Source organism: Mustela nigripes, chromosome 1 (assembly GCF_022355385.1).
Source record: "Mustela nigripes isolate SB6536 chromosome 1, MUSNIG.SB6536, whole genome shotgun sequence".
In the NCBI taxonomy this organism is placed as follows: domain Eukaryota; kingdom Metazoa; phylum Chordata; class Mammalia; order Carnivora; family Mustelidae; genus Mustela; species Mustela nigripes.
This window is the reverse complement of record NC_081557.1, coordinates 28,203,663-28,220,647: the sequence shown is the minus strand read 5'-3', so window position 1 is coordinate 28,220,647 and position 16,985 is coordinate 28,203,663. Positions and strand designations below refer to the sequence as shown.

Genomic DNA, 16,985 nt, shown 5'->3' with positions numbered 1-16,985 from the left:
AAAAAAAAAAAAAAAAAAAAAAAACAATAAGGGGAAAATATAGGAAGTAACAAATTGTAGCACACGGCTTTAATAATTAATCCATGATTTAGTGTTGCAACCAATTCATCAATACATCCTAATAGAAGTTCCAAAACATACAGTAAAAAGGAATTTGGTACATCAGAAAACCTCATTTCAAAATCAGTGGAGAAAGGATTGTCACAACTGTGCTAATACAATTGGTTATGCTTATCTAAATTATATTGTCATCTTTTCATATATACATACATGAAAAATACATAAATACAATATATTCCAAAATAAATTTTGTAGTTTAGCAACAATTACCCAATATATCTTCACAACCACTTTTAAAGAACAGTATTGGCATGTAGAAGATCTATTGGTGTAAGAGCAGTACAGACACCATAAAGGAAAAGACTTATCCCCATGTATATTTAAAAAGAAATTGGGGAGTTAGTAAATGTAATAATCTATAACAGATATGGAAAATATCTTCGCTATAATGACAGTTAAAAACCTTACTGGACAGGAGCTTCTTTAAATCAATAGATGAAATAACTGTTTTGGGTTGAGTTGTATCCCCCAAAATTCATATGTTGAAGTTCTCCCCACCCCTCAGTACCTTAGATATAACCTCATCTGGGGATGGGTGTCGATAGAAGCTACCATGTTTAAATAGGTCACCAGAATGGGCTCTAAACTAATATGAGTGGAGTCCTTATAAAAAGGGAAGATTAGTCACAGAGTCACACACAGAAGACCATGTAAAGACATGTAGGGGAAAGATATGATCTGCAAGCTAAACGAGCAAGACCTGGGCCAGAATTTTCCCTCACAGGCCTCATAAGGAAACAACTCTACCAACAGTTTGATTTTGAATTTCTAGCCTCTAGAATTGTGAGACAAAAAAATTTCTGTTGTTTGAGCCACCCATTCTGTACTACTTTGTGACAGCAGCCCCAGCAAGCTGTTACAAAAACTAACCCAAAATATGAATGGGTAGAAGGCATAGTCAGATGATCCCTAAGGAAAGAAATGCAAGTAAAACGATCATTTTCCTTGTCTACATTTTCCCTATACACACACACACTTGTCATAACATACATAAATATACACAAACACACACTATTTGCCCATCTATTCCTTGAATAGGATCTTAGAGCAGTAACTTGATCCTTCTGAGCTCAATTATTTTATGTTTACAAAATGAGAATTATAGTACTGGTCTTACAAAGACCATAGGAGAAAGGTAAGAAAAAAATATGTACAGATGATATGGAGTTAAATGTCTTTCCTTCCTGAAACTCGTTAACAATCTGTTCAAATTTTACTCTAATTACTGTATTTATTTACTGATTTCATAGATACTTTGTTTTTTCCCCATTACCTCTTTAATAGCAATAAAGATTCTTAGACATGTTTGGGAAGGGCTGTCTTTTCTCTGGGCTTCCTCCCTACCTACAGAGATGAAGCAAGACCCCCACGTTCTGCCCTGACTCTACCCACAAGTATGTCTCCCCACAGTCAGAACCTGTCTAAATATTTGAAATACATTGGTTCAGGTCATATCTCATGTTGTAAGATGTCAAAGACCTTAGGAAGAAGTGCGGTGATGTCATGGAAAATAACTGTTTCCGAGAGGTACCTAATGAACCATCTTCAAGCTGTCAAAGACAGTATTGTTCAGGATGTTCTCTGTGGTTTAGAGAACCCTTAATGCAAAATAAAACCTTTGTTGTAAGACTGTTTTGTTTTCAATTTTTTTCCTTTTAGGTGGAAGAGGGAAAACAAAACATCCTAGTAATTAAGGTTCCAATGATCTAGATTTTGTTTGAAATGCAAGCACCTGTGATAGAGTTTAAAGAGGCTGAAGACCAGTGAAACTTTTTGGGGGGGCTCTCATGCGATTTTTTTCTGTGTTAGACAGGACTATGAAGAGCTAGAAAAGCAGCTGAAGGAAGTCTTTAAGGAGCGAACCAACATCCTCCATCAGCTGACAAAGACATCAAGAGAACTTGATGGAATTAAAGTCAACCTTCAGGTGAGATGAAAACTAATTTTCCGGGCAGCAAAGGCTGAGAAGTCACGTGGTTTGTCTCGGTGAATTAGCATTAAAGACTCCTGCATTTTTTAACCAGTTTTGAATATGTTTTGGGGTTTGACCAAGGGAGTTATTTATTATCATACGGGCTTTGAAAAGAAATGTCATTTGAAATGCAGTTTGGGAATCTGTGGTTTGCAAATTCAGAAAGGAGAAAATTATGTGCTTGGCAAGGCCATCAGTCTCTCATAGCTTCTAAGATCAATTTGACCCCTATGTTGAAAATAGGAATGATCTCTAGAAGAGAACTTTTAATTCCACAAAGGATAATTCTCAAGAATCTTTAATAATCCTCATTGCTAAATTGGGAAAATGTCTTAGAAAGTCAAGAGTCGTCTATGAAAATGTATTAATACTCCATGAAATCTCAACCAAAAACTAGGTCTATGTCTGATAAGATGATTTTTTCTGAAATATCTGATATTTTGATATTTGAGCGAACAGTGAATTTTTTGAGGACATAATTTTAATTTTCATAATGTATCTATCTGTAAGGTACTATTGATGTGATTTTTTTTTCTTATTATACATGAGGGATTATGCTTAGATAAGATATTTTTGAATGTCACAAAAGAAACCAGTTTAAATACAGAAAATCTGGCTTCAGGGCTTATGTATTAGTTACTGCACAAAACCATGTTTCTGAACCATGTGGAGTCAGTGCTGTCCTTAGCTTTCTTTTCCTTGAAGGTGATGATAATGATGATGATGGTGTCCATAGCCATAAAAGCTTATTGAACATGGTCAAGGCCTTGTGTTAGGTATTCTTTGTACAATCTTGATTTTTTACATAAAGACTGCTCTGGTTACTAGTAGTTTCATCCTGTAGGTAAGAAAACAAGACCTAAAGAAAGGTTAAGCAGCTCTAGGGGACACAGAGAAAATTAGGTGACAGCACAGGTATAGGAGCCCAGTGCCCAAGCTCCTGTTTTAGAAGTTATGTTGCAACTTGAGGACATAAAAATAAGAGAAGAAAAGCCACCCATATTCCATTAGAGTACAGAGACAGGCAGCAGGGTAAGGACAGTGCTGCGATGTAAGAATATATAGAACATTAGGGAAGCCCTGACTTGGATGAAAAGGGAACTAAGTGAAATTTCTGTAGGAAGCTGATACCAGAGTTGCACTTTATCATTATGTAGAAATTCACCAATTATATGAGGCTGCAAAAAATGTTCAGTACACCTGCACCTTCTCAGACTCAGGAAATACCTGGCACTTTGAAACTCTATCATGCATATGGTGAGATGCCTGTGCGTGACCAGGACACAGTGTCTCACTGGTAGCCTAAGTTAAGACACCCAATCACATTTTGAAAAATTGCTTGATAAGAATGTATAATTTCATAGAGTCATGTTTCTTAAAAGGGTAACAATTGTACCACTGAATGTACTTGCAATTTTTAAAATGCCTTTCTTTCTTTTTTCCATTTCCTGTCAGCCAGTGTACAAGGTATTTTTCATTTTCTATCTTATTAAATCCTCTTAGCAACCTCTTTACAAAATTTTACTCATAAAATGAGGAAACAAGTCTCAAATAGGCCAAGGAAATGCCTGGTCATATATCTGATAAATACTGATTCTAGATTTTAAACTCACAGTGAATACTACAGAGCCCATTCTACACCTTTCCTCTAGTGGGGCTTCATGAAGATAGGAGCTTTGAAAGTCTTATAGTCTTTTCTCTGTAACCATAGCCCCAGGATGGATGGTAATGGATGGTAATGCAGGTCAACCAATAAGTATTATGTTGATCAGTTAGTAGGTGTCTCAACCTTTAACATCTTCATAGGAACTAAGAATATTTTCCAAGTATAATCCACTTCCCTTGGCATTTCTGGGTAAATGATAATTAAGAACATGCTGGCTCTCCTACTGAGATATATCTTGCTGACTCCTGTCTGCACCTGCACTTTCCATTTCTGCATCTCATGTTCTTTTTCATTTGTTTGTTCTTTGGTTTTAAATTTCTTGAAGACAGTCATATGCTTGATCATAGTTTCCTTCAGAATGCCCAGAATATAACAGATGGTCAATAAATGAATAAGCATGTTTTAATGTATTTTTCATCAACTGTTTTTCCACATCTGTTTTGTCCTTTGAGCTTTCCAGTAACTGTCTAAAGTAGACACTTCAAAACTCTCATCCCTGATCTTCACCTAATGAAGTCAAAGAGCAGATTCCTTGACCTGCTCTAGGCTATAGATGTGGGGCTTGATCTCAGGACCCCAGGATCATGATCTGAGCCGAAGGCAGGTGCTTAACTGACTGAGCCACCCAGGTGCCCAGAAAGAATTTTTTCTCATGTGATTTAGCCCATCACATCCCAATAAGAATGCTGATTCCACTGTATGAAAGTTACCTGATTTTAGCATTAGCTGATAAAATTTGTGAAGGCAGACACTGTGCCTCTGCACAGGACTTTGCATAATTCATGATAGGTATTTGTTAAATAGATATTAAGTAAACAAAGTATTTGCCATTCCTAAGATTGTCAATTTTCTGCCTGCCACAGCTGCTTTTCCTGCAAACAATATCACTCCTCCTTAGTTTCAACGTCTAATATCAAGAAAGATAGGTTACCCTGTTAAATAGTTTATTGAGTACAAATAAGAAAGTTCTTAGGGAAGACTTAATGGGAGGGATTCTGTAATGAGAAGAGCTCAGTGTGCTTTTCTACTTGAAGTCATGGTCTGTGGATGTTGAATTTGCCAGAGTAAATAAACACTAATGACTGAGATGATACTTTATTTTTCCCCCTTTATACGCCCTATCTTGTCAGAGCAGTTACAATTTTACATAACCCTAGTTTTTCTGTGTATTCTAAATAGACAAGACCAAACAGGTACATGCTTTTGGGCTTCTTTGATCGTGAATTATGTCATCACTTAGCAGATTCAGAAAGGTCTTTTATGTCCATGTGAATTTGTAGAAACGATGCCAGAGCTGGCTTGACATGCTTGCAGAGAACACAGTGAAACTTCAAGTTGAAGAGCAGAAGATGTGTTTTATACTCACTTGTAAAGAGACCTAGGTATTGGAGAACGTTTTCCCCTCCACCGAACCTCTAAGGGCTGAGGCTCAGTTTATTCCCTTTCACCACTGGGTAGCACCTGTGCTTGGCGTCATAAATTCCTCTGGGCACCCTTAGAGCCCTGACGATCACCGTGCCTCATTTGCACCTTCTTGTCTCAGGATGGAAGAGCAGTCACACCTGTGCCATAGAGACAAAGGTAAAGTGAGCCCCAATTTATCACTTGAATAAGATTTTCTTTTCCCACTTTTCTTATCAGTCTTTGAAAAATGATGAGAGATCTTCCAAAACTGATGTTGAGAAGCTTCTGGAAATAGGTCAGAGACAAAGGTAAGACTGTGATTTCCTTTCATTTTCTCAGTTTTTTTTTTTTTTTTCCCCCAGAGTGTCAAACTCCACTCAGAAATTTCACAAAAATTGAGTCATTCAAAATGCATTAATTCACTTCTCTTCTTACTGACTCTTGAAGGGCTCAGAATCTTATTGAAATGCAGGTTTGTATACAGTAAATCTATGGTGGGGCTGGAAATTGTGCATTTCTAGCAAGTTTGCTAGTGATCATAACGCTATGTTGCTTGTCTGCAGATCACAGAATGTTTACATGTCTGTAGAATTTTCCCCTTTATCCGAGTAAGATAGACCCTAGCAAGTCTGTCGGTCAACAGACAGATGAAATAACACTGATTTCAGTGGGCCCTGTGTAATAGTATCAAAACTTGATCATGGTGGTAATGGTGGGGGTGGTGAAGAATGGGGTAATCTTATTAACAATACAAGTAGAATTAATATAATCTTATTAGTGTTGGATTGTGTTTTTTTAAAGAAAGTATATTGTGAGATAGATTTCTATGCAGTATGAAAAGCTATATGATTGAAATTGCCTCTCAAAGGAAAAAGATACTTTAAGTAGAAACAAGCTACTATTTGTTACACATTTAGAGGCTCTGCCAGATGCTTTATATATATTTTCCCATTTCACCCTCACTGTTGTCTTATAAACAGTTATGATTATAACTGTTTAATAGATAGGAAACGGTTGCTCAAAGGGCCTAAATGAGTTGAAGAGAGTTGTGTTAGGTGGAATTTACTCAACTGGTCTCACCCAGTAGACACACCTTTTCATGTTAGTTATCTGATCACAAAGCAGCCTAGATAATCTTCATAGCAGAAGATCAATTTCAGGGTTTTATCCCAAGTTTGAAAACTTGTTTAAAATGTGTAACTTGTATAATGTACACGAAATCAGAATAGAAAACTCAGTAAATTCTAACAATAGGTAATGTCTCAGAAGGATATGACATTAGATATATTAATTTTTGTTGATTACTTAGAAAGAGATATATAAAAATCATGGTTCTCTGAAGGTGAAGCAGGCTGTGTATCTCATTTTGAAAAGAAGAGATACTAATAAACCATCAAAGAAAAAGAGTATTATTTTGGAATTTTAAAAAATACTGACTGATGGCAAATTTAGAAGTATTATCTGAGTCTGAACAGCACATTGTGTTGTAGATGCCATTCTGTCTGAATGTCCTGCTCTTCCTAACTCTGCTTCCTCTGGGCTGCTTGCCACCTAACACTTATCTGCAGAAGTGGTCTCAAGAAGTCATGCTTCTTTAATGTGACTCCCAACATCAATCACAGTTAATAGGTCAGAGGTGATCACCAAGACAAAACCAAATCAATTGGAATTTCCCTTTTGGAATTGTAATCAAGAGGCATCTAATCAGTCTCCCTGTGTAGCTGGAACTAGACTTAAGTAAGTAAACTCAGAGGTTATGGGGTGGGCCATATACAACCATTCAGAGAGAGCAAAGAATGCCTTTCTGTTGAGACAGAGAAAGGAATGTGTGTGCAAATTTTTGTGTGCACATGTGTATGGGAGGGAGAGAGTGAGCACAAATGTTGTATTGACTCTTGAGTGTTATATTTTCAGAAATATTTTGACAGCCTAGATAATATTCATAGCAGAAGACCAGATCTAAAACATACCATACAAAGAGCAAGAGTGTGTACCCATGAAATGGAGACTTGGCGGGGTGGGTAGGAGGGTAACCTAAGGTGTCTGAAAACTGTCTTAGGAAAAAAAGTGATAAGACATTTTATTCACTGTTGTGGTTGGTGGGTGGAGATTCCTAGAAGGCAATTTTAGACTCTGTGTACCAAAGGATTGTAAAATATCATGTTCTCTGAAAACAGAAAAGAATAGGCGGGATAGTGCTCCATCTGAGATGTTTTTACAAGTTGGTAACCACTTGAAAAAAAAAAATGCCTTCCTGTAGTGTATTTGGGTGAGTGTGTTTTTTATATTTATAATTTGATATGAAGATGTATGAAGCCAAATCCCTTGTAGTAAAGTTCTGTGCAGAAATGTGCTCAACATGCTGAGCAACCTATCACAGGTGTCACTGGAGCCATCATCAGTTCTTTTTTCTTATAATTTTTTAATAATTTTTAAAATTATATACCTCATTAGATTTTGATGTAGTGTTCTATGATTCATTGTAGCTTATAACACCCAGTGTTCCATGTAATACATGCCCTCCTTAATTCCCATCACTGAGATAACCCATCCCCCACCCCCCTCCCCTCTGAAACCCTCAGTTTGATTCCCGGAGTCCATAGTCTGTCATGATTCATCTCCCCCTCTGCTTTATCCCCCTTCAATTCCCCCTTCCTTCTCCTAATGTCCTCCATGCTATTCCTTATGCTCCACCATTAAAAGAAACCATATGACAATTGTCTTTCTCTGTTTGACTTCTTTCACTTAGCAGAATCTCCTCTAATTCCACCCATGTTGATGCAAATGGTGGGTATTCATCCTTTCTGATGGCTGAGTAATGTTCCATTGTATATATGGACCACATCCTCTTTATCCATTCATCTGTTGAAGGGCATCTGGGCTCCTTCCACAATTTGGCAACTGTGGACATTGCTGCTATGAATGTTAGGGTACATATGGCCCTTCTTTTCACTACATCTGTGTCTTCGGGGTAAATGCCCAGTAGTGTAATTGCTGGGTCATAGGGTAACTCTATTTTTAATTTTTTGATAAATCTCCATACTGTTTTCCAAAGTGTCTATACCAACTGCATTCCCACCAACAGTGTAAGAGGGTTCCCCGTTCTCTACAAACTCTCCAATATTTGTTGTTTCTTGTCAGTTTTTGCCATTCTAACTGGTGTAAGTTGGTATTTCAATGTGGTTTTGATTTTAATTTCCCAGATAGCTAATGATGTTGAACATTTTGCAGTTTTGCATATGTCTGTTAGCCTTTTGTATGTCTTCTTTGGAGAAGTGTCTGTTCATGTCTTCTGCCCATTTTTTGACTTGATTATTTGTTTTTCAGGTGTTAAGTTTAAGAAGTTCTTTATAGATCTTGGATATCAGCCCTTTGTTCGTAGTGTCATTTGTGAACATCTTCTCCCATTCTGTGGGTTGTCTCTACTTTTGTTTTGTTGACTGTTTCCTTTGTTGTGCAGAAGCTTTTATCTTGATGAAGTTCCAGAAGTTCATTTTTGCTTTTGTTCCCCTTACCTTTGAAGACATGTTTTGAAAGAAGTTGCTGTAGCCAGTGTCGAAAAGGTTACTGCCTATGTTCTCCTCTAGGATTTTTATGGATTCCTATTTCATGTTGATGTCTTTCATCCATTTAGAATTTTTCTTTGTGTATGGTGTAAGAGAATGGTCATGTTTCATTGTTCCATATGTAGCTAATTTTTCCAGCACCATTTATTGAAGAGACTGTCTTTTTTTCCATTGGATATTTTTTTCCTGCTTTGTTGAAGATTAGTTGACCACAGAACTGAGGGTACATATATGGGCTCTCTTTTCTGTTACACTAGTCTATGTCTGTTTTTCTGGCGGTAGCATGCTGTCTTGGCCATCACAGCTTTTTAATGTACCTTGAAATTAGGCAACGTGATGCCGTTCCTTGTTTTTCTTTTTCAACATTTCCTTGGCAATTCGGTGTCTTTTCTGGTTCCATATAAATTTTAGGATTGTTTGTTCCAGCACTTTGAAAAATGCCATTGGTATTTTGATCAGGATGGTGTTCAAAGAGTTCCTTAGAATTAAAGACTCATCTCGGTATCCCAAATAAGACCCTAGAGTAGTTGGAATAGTTGAGGTAAATCCCTGTTGGTGGAGGGGGCCTATGGAGCGAGTCAGAAGTCCTCTCTCATAGGATTATAATTTAGCAAGACTGTGAGGCAGAGACTGGTTGCTCTCATGAGAGCCATGAGAATGTGCAACAATAAGCTATAAGGCAAAGTGTATATAAAGACATTTAGAAGTTTCAAAAAACCATCTTTATCATTCTCTTAGCTTTCCTTGATGTATGTGGGAATTTTTGATACACACACACACACACACATGTTTTTAATAAAAATATATACTATTTTATATTTTAATATATACTATTTTATAGTTTAATTTAAAAATATCTATCATTTAAAATGATAATTTTAAAATTCAAAAATAATCATGAAATTATTATCATTTTAAAATATTACTATAATTTTTGTATCAGTTAGAAATACAGTATTTTGTGTTTTCATTCAGTGCTTGTTGAAGATCTGAGTGTTAGGGATACTGTGTAGATCCTTCCATCCTTCCCTCCCTTTTTTCTTTCCCTCCTCTTTCCCTCTCTCTGTTAAAGGTAGAGTAATGACTCTAGAGTTTGAACACATAGGCTTTAGAACACAATTTCACCACCTTTCTCTGTAACAGTCTTCTCTCTGTAGTAGTACGTCATAGTTTGGTGTGAACAGTCTAACAGTGTCTGATGCATTGTAAGCCTACAACATATGTAGACATTACTACACTATATTATGCCACAAATTTTTGTGTGGAAGATAGGAGAAAGAATAATGGAAGTCTAGTTTTAAATGTCTATATATGAAACAATCTTGATAAATGATAGAGATTTGAGGAAAGAATGGAAGCTGAGACTTAAGTATGCTGTAAGCAAAAGCATGCTATGAGCTTCACGTACGCAAACATAAATCATCTACAAACCAAAGTGACTATAATTATTTTATAACTTGTTCCAATTATATTTTGCCTTGACAAAGTTCAAATTGATTTTAGCAATCATATAGACTCTTACTGATATTCTGAAATATCTGGGACCTAAGGGTTTTTAGAGTAAGAAATCTGGGAGCATCATTAAATCCCAGTGGATGAAAGAACAGCTTGCGGTTGTGTAGGATGTGGTGGCCAAAGAATGAACTTAGGACCTGCAGTGATCCTGGTGGTTATGCCAGAGATCTCATGTTTATTAAGTGATTATTTTCCAGGCATTGTACTAAGTATTTTGCCTACATTATGTCATCTAAACCTCATTACAAACTTATCAGATAGCTCTATTAGTATACCCATTTTATAGATGAAGAAATTGGGCCTAAAAGGGTGCACTCCTTTCCCTAGTCTCTGTAGTATGGTTGCACACAAAGGTTGTAGAGGTAGTGTTTTGGCACTAGGTTGGGAATGTTAAATGAATTTGAGTTCTGCTGGTTAGGCTAGGAAATCTTTCTGTTTGGCTGTTGTTGCTTTAAAGTTTATTCCTATAGCCAGAATAAAACACGTGTGTGCACATGCACACACACACACACACACACACACACACACACACTTACAAACTAAACCCTCATCTGGTATCAAAACTTTTGGAAGTGGTAGCTTAGATGATAAAATGGGGGCACACAAAGATAGTATGATTTATCATCTTCAACCCTTGAGAGGAATGCTAAATTATGGAAATGTTTATATTTTTAACAAGTGAGACAAGATCCGTGTGCATTACTGAGCTTGAGAGATAATGTGTATATACATGCAGACATGTATTTCTCTTATTAACCACAGTAAATGAGGCAGCCCTCAAGTTCAAAATAAGTGTCTTTTCTTTTCATTTTTATAAAAAGTCTCAGGCCTTATAAAGAATGTCTAAAGTACACTGCCTTAGAATTAATCAATTAGGAGCATCCAAGGGGAGTTGTAATTTTATCCTATCAGCAAGTCCATGGCAACTTTTTTTCTAAGCAGCATGTTCGTACCCTGGCATGCTGTCACTAAAATTAGCTTTTCAACTCTAATTATTACGTTGATTTGATTTAACACATTATGCAGCTCACAGATGATTCACACAGTGGGATTCTTACTAGACACAATAGCAAGGCAATTTCCTTTAAATACAGCTTGCTTTATTTAAAGAATAAAGAAAACTTTATTCTTAGAATCCTCAAATAAATCCTGCATGCTTAAGTGTGTCCCTACATACAATTCTTGTTATCTGTTTCCTAAATGTATGTCGACAGCAAAGCCTCCTTTCATAATGTACAGAAGAAATAACAGAATTATGTCTCTCTTTTGCTCTCTGTTTTCTCCTAGAGAACAAATGAAGTCTCTCCAGGAGGTACTGCAAAATCAACTTAAAGAGACAACCGAGAAAGCAGAAAAACAACAAGCTACTGTAAGTATGTTTCTTTCTCCTGTCCTTTGCTCTGGGGCTGGGAAATCATTTTTAAAATAGACTCAGTTCCTAGAAACAAGATAAAAGGTCCACTCCCCATAAATGGTATATAAGATGGTTCTGGAAAATAAAGTAGAAATGTAGTTAGAAAATTTGGAGAGAAGTTTGAATCTCAAGCCTTGGGGTGTGTCAAAATCACTTGTGGAGTTGATTGAGCAGGCAAGGTCATTATATGCCGTAATTCAGGATCCATTGGTGTGGGGCTGATACCAGCACTTTTGTCCCACTCATGACCTCTGTTTTCATCAATAAATGAGGGCTGGTAATTAGAAGACCCCTAACAATCAAATACAACAAAAATCTTTTCTTGGAATGAATGCCAACCACGTATTTTTATGATCTGGTGACTGGATTTTCTTCACTGTATCCCCACCACTCATCTACAGAACAGGAATCCCTCCATGGTGGGGCCATACACTGCCTGTTTAATCAACTCCACAGGTGATTCTGATACACCCCAAAGCTTGAGAATCAAACTTCTCTCCAGATTTTCTCACTGCATTTCGACTTTATTCTCCAGAACCATCTTACATACCATTTATGGGGACTGGACCTTTTATCTTGTTTCTAGGATCTGAGTGTGTTTTAAAATATAATATATAAATGGAAAATTTAAGGTACAGTTAGTCCAATCAGGAAATGACCACCATTGAGAATTCAGTTTATTTCTCACAGTTCTCAGGGGGGTGGCATGACTTGTGACAGGTGAATGTCCAGGGAAGTACTCGGGTAGGTCATGAGGCAGAGGGAGGTAAGAAACTGCGGGCAAGAGCCTTTATTGTGGTTTCTGTGGGGAAGATGTGTGAGGAAGGGGAAGCAGCTTAGGAGGAGTCCAAGTGAATGATCTCAGCGGGCTCTGGGGCATAGGGAATGCCCCTAGTTGTCTGGTATCTGACTCTGGGATGGTTAGGGCAGGTGTGTAATGGCTTGGTCTGTGAGAACATGCCAGTTCAGAGGGGTGGGCTGAGGTTCAGGGTCTTGGGTTGGTTAGTTTGTTTTTGAAAAGCATGTCACCAAGAGTACTTGTTCAGTGTTTCCAGCTGAATGACTAATATGAGTGTAGAAGGAGATAAAGGAGATAAAGAGATGACTGCAACCTCAACAAATATGGGATTGAGTTATACTTATTAAAACAATGTTTTGTTTATTTGTTTGTTTTGTGCATTTGGTGGGATCTAGAAGAGAGATTTCATAGTACTGGGAATTACTTCTTCCAAATTTTGGTAGACTCAAACAGAAAGTTTTGTGCTTGTTCTCCCTATTTGGAAATTCTAGGTTAACTAAGAATTAAACTAATGTTTTTAAAGATTTTATTTATTTATTTAACAAGAGAGAGAGAGATCACAAGTAGGCAGAGAGGCAGAGAGAGAGGGGAAAGCAGGGTCCTTGCTGAGGAGACCAACCCTTCCCCCTGCCTGATGTGGGGCTTCGTCCCAGGACCCTGAGATCATGGCCTGAGCTGAAGGCAGAGACTTAACTCACTGAACCACCCAGGTGCCCCACTAATTTGTATTTTTTAACATTTATTTTTGGTGAGTAATTATTATTTTCTCTGTTAGACTGTTGATGTAATTGAAGGTTGGGTAAGAAGGAGAGATAAAGATAATTGTATTTGTTCACTCTCAAATAGAGGGGAAAAACTGGATTTAATTCTGCAAACATTGTGCTATTTTAGATTTAAGATCTGATAATCTTATGGGCTACCCTTGATTACATAACTAATTACTATGCCTTTTTCCATAAAAATAACAGATTGTATATTTTATGCAAAAAATGTTACAAATATATCATTTGTTAAGTTTATAATAAAAAAGTTATGAAACCTAAAAAAATAAACTTAAATCACAAAAATATAAAAGAAGATAAACTTAAGAAAAATTAAATTGAAGAAGCAATAAAGCTGTCATGATCTAATTCTGTGGGAAAATACTTTTTATGAATATGTGAACATTTTCTATTTTCCCTAAGCAAATAATGGAATAGCATATCTTTCAAACCTGTGTTCCTCATGAAAACTCCTAACAGACAGCAAGGAAGAATGAGCTCTCATTCTCTGTAACCAGAGTAATTAAAGATATTAATGCTCATTGGATACATTTCACTACTCTTATTAATTTTTATGGCTTAACATGCCCTAAGTAAGACATAATTAGTCTAAAGGCAAAAATTAACTTCTAGCTTTGACTCTCATTAAGACGAAAGAATTGCTATGTTCTTACTTCTTTGTTCAAATTATTTTCTGTTTCTGAGTATTAAATTCATATCTACTAGGGATGCCTATTTTGCCAGGGTTGTTAAAAACCTGTTGGGATTCTAGACTAACCATTTCAAAATGCTAATATTTTTTGAATATTCTGAATGTATTTTAGCTCTTGAATATTTGAGCACTGCGTTCTCAAGATTTTCTATTGTTTCACATTTAAGTAATTATGTTCTTAACGTTGCAATATGTTTTCATTATCATCCTTATTTTTTTATGTTTATTTATTTTTATTTTTTTAATTTATTTTTTATTTATTTTCGGCATAACAGTATTCATTATTTTTTCACCACACCCAGTGCTCCATGCAATCCATGCCCTCTATAATACCGACCACCTGGTACCCCAACCTCCACCCACCCGTCAAATCAAACCCCTCAGATTGTTTTTTAGAGTCCATAGTCTTTCATGGTTCACCTCCCCTTCCAACTTCCCCCAACTCCCTTCTCTCTAACTCCCCATGTCCTCCATGCTATTTGTTATACTCCACAAATAAGTGAAATCATGTGATAATTGACTCTCTTTGCTTGACTGATTTCACTCAGCATAATCTCTTCCAGTCCCGTCCATGTTGCTACAAAAGTTGGGTATTCATCCTTTCTGATGGAGGCATAATACTCCATAGTATATATGGACCACATCTGTCTTATCCATTCGTCCGTTGAAGGGCATCTTGGTTCTTTCCTCAGTTTGGTGACCGTGGCCATTGCTGCTATAAACATTGGGGTACAGATGGCCCTTCTTTTCACTACATCTGTATCTTTGGGGTAAATACCCAGTAGTGCAATGGTAGGGTCATAGGGAAGTTCTATTTTTAATTTCTTGAGGAATCTCCACACTGTTCTCCAAAGAGGCTGCACCAACTTGCATTCCCACCAACAGTGTAAGAGGGTTCCCCTTTCTCCATATCCCCTCCAACACATGTTGTTTCCTGTCTTGTTAATTTTGGCCATTCTAATTGGTGTAAGGTGATATCTCAATGTGGTTTTAATTTGAATCTCCCTGATGGCTAGTGATGATGAACATTTTTTCATGTGTCTGATAGCCATTTGTATGTCTTCATTGGAGAAGTGTCTGTTCATATCTTCTGCTCATATTTTGATATGCCTGTCTGTTTTGGGTGTGTTGAGTTTGAAGAATTCTTTATAGATCCTGGATATCAACCTTTTGTCTGTACTGTCATTTGCAAATATCTTCTCCCATTCCATGGGTTGCCTCTTTGTTTTTTGACTGTTTCCTTTGCTGTGCAGAAGCTTTTTATTTTGATGAAGTCCCAAAAGTTTATTTTCGCTTTTGTTTCCTTTGCCTTTGGAGACGTATCTTGGGGTAGCGATTCTCATATTAGATAAATGAGATTTTTTTTTTTTTAATTTTTAAGTGAACTCTGTCCAGAGTGGGGCTCAAACTCCCAACCCTGAGATCAAGACTCTCCTGCTATACTGACATAGCCATCCAGGGACCCCAGTTTTTATTTTACTCTTTAATTAAAGTTAGTTTTTGGGGTGTCTGGCTCGGTTGGTAGAGCAGACAACTCAATCTCAGGGTCAGCAGTTTCAGCCCCACGTTGAGTGTAGAGTTTACTTTAAAAAAAAAAAAAGAAAAAAGAAAAGCATGCTCTAGCTACCTTTTTTTTTTTTTTAAGCTTTTATTTATTTATTTGACAGCCAGAGATCACAAGTATACAGAGAGGCAGGGGGGTGGGGTAGTAGGCTCCCTGCTGAGCAGAGAGCCTGATGTAGGGCTCCATCCCAGGACCCTGAGCTGAAGGCAGAGGTTTTAACCCATCCAGGTGCCCCTCTAGCTACTTTTAAAGGTTGTTTTGAAGTAATGTGTGAGAACCCCTTCTATTGTGTTTGGATATAAAAACTAATACAATAATTTGAAAATTGTTAATTATGTATCATATATATTGAATAATATAAAATGTGATGATTTGGGAAAAATAGCAGGTCCGTGGAAGAACAGGTCATTAATATAAGCAAGGTGGCTTTGTCTTTCATGACTTAAAGGCAAATCTGTAACGTACCAAATTTTCTCACATGCCTAGGTAGATGTGGTATAAGCTCTGACAGCTGGCTTTTCTTTCTCGTAATGCAAGTGCTGACGTAAGCTGTGACTTGCAGGTGTTCGCTTGTAGGACAGCCTTCTGAAATACACACAGGGCCAGCCCCAAGACTAGGGGAGTCCAGGCCAGGTGCTGCCCTCCCAAGGTCTGCGCTCCAAAGTAGCTCAGGCTCCTTTGGAGATCTTGGTTGATTTCTGTAATTGACCATTTAGGCTGCTGGTTTTTTCTCCTCTTGTGTTCTTATGTTTTAAATTCACCAATTAAAAAGTGACCCCAGGGGGCACCTGGGTGGCTCAGTGGGTTAAAGCCTCTGCCTTTGGCTCAGGTCATGATCCAGGTGTCCTGGGATCAAGCCCTGCATCCTGCTCTCTGCTCAGCGGGGAGCCTGCTTCCTCTTCTCTCTCTGTCTGCCTCTCTGCCTACTTGTGATCTCTGTCTTTCAAATGAATGAATAGAATCTTTGGGAAAAAAAAAAAAAGTTTAAAAAAAGAAAAAAGCAATCCCAGGAAACCCTAGGCAGGCCCCTACCCTCCACCCCAATAAAAGCAGAGCCTCAGGCCTTCACTCTCTCTGGCTTTTTCTATCCATGGCCTCACTGTGTGGCCCCAAGTGGTGTGACATGTAATTTCCAGGACTTGTAAGTCATAAACCTTTCTTTTTTTTTAATTTTCAAAGTTTCCTGCTGTAATATTGCTGAAGGTATCTTGCAATTATATTAAGAATCACAAAGGCTGGTCCGGCCCCAAGATTGGTTATCCGTAGACTGAGGCTGTACACAGCAGTAGAAATGGGTGCCAAAGCTGTCTGTTGGGGCAGACCCTACTGGGCTGCCTACCTATCTAATTCTGAACACCACCACATCCTACATTCCTTTGCATTTTCAGCCAAATAGAACTATCTTCTTAGTGGGACAGAGTGTGACTTATGTTTTCAGGTTGCTGTCATTATCTTCAGAGTTAAATTTTAACTTGAAAATTATGATGACCAA

General features: G+C 37.4%; 1 protein-coding gene across 1 annotated transcript in view; it reads left to right on the top strand.

Annotated features, from left to right (window-relative positions):
• The window catches only part of LUZP2 (leucine zipper protein 2), a 472,878-nt gene that overhangs the window by 212,959 nt on the left and 242,934 nt on the right, over positions 1-16,985 (top strand). The window contains exons 2-4 of the mRNA XM_059406926.1: positions 1,934-2,047; positions 5,400-5,470; positions 11,531-11,612. Coding sequence (XP_059262909.1) covers positions 11,538-11,612 — 75 coding nt within the window. The 5' untranslated portion in view covers positions 1,934-2,047; positions 5,400-5,470; positions 11,531-11,537. The remainder of the gene's footprint in view (positions 1-1,933; positions 2,048-5,399; positions 5,471-11,530; positions 11,613-16,985) is intronic.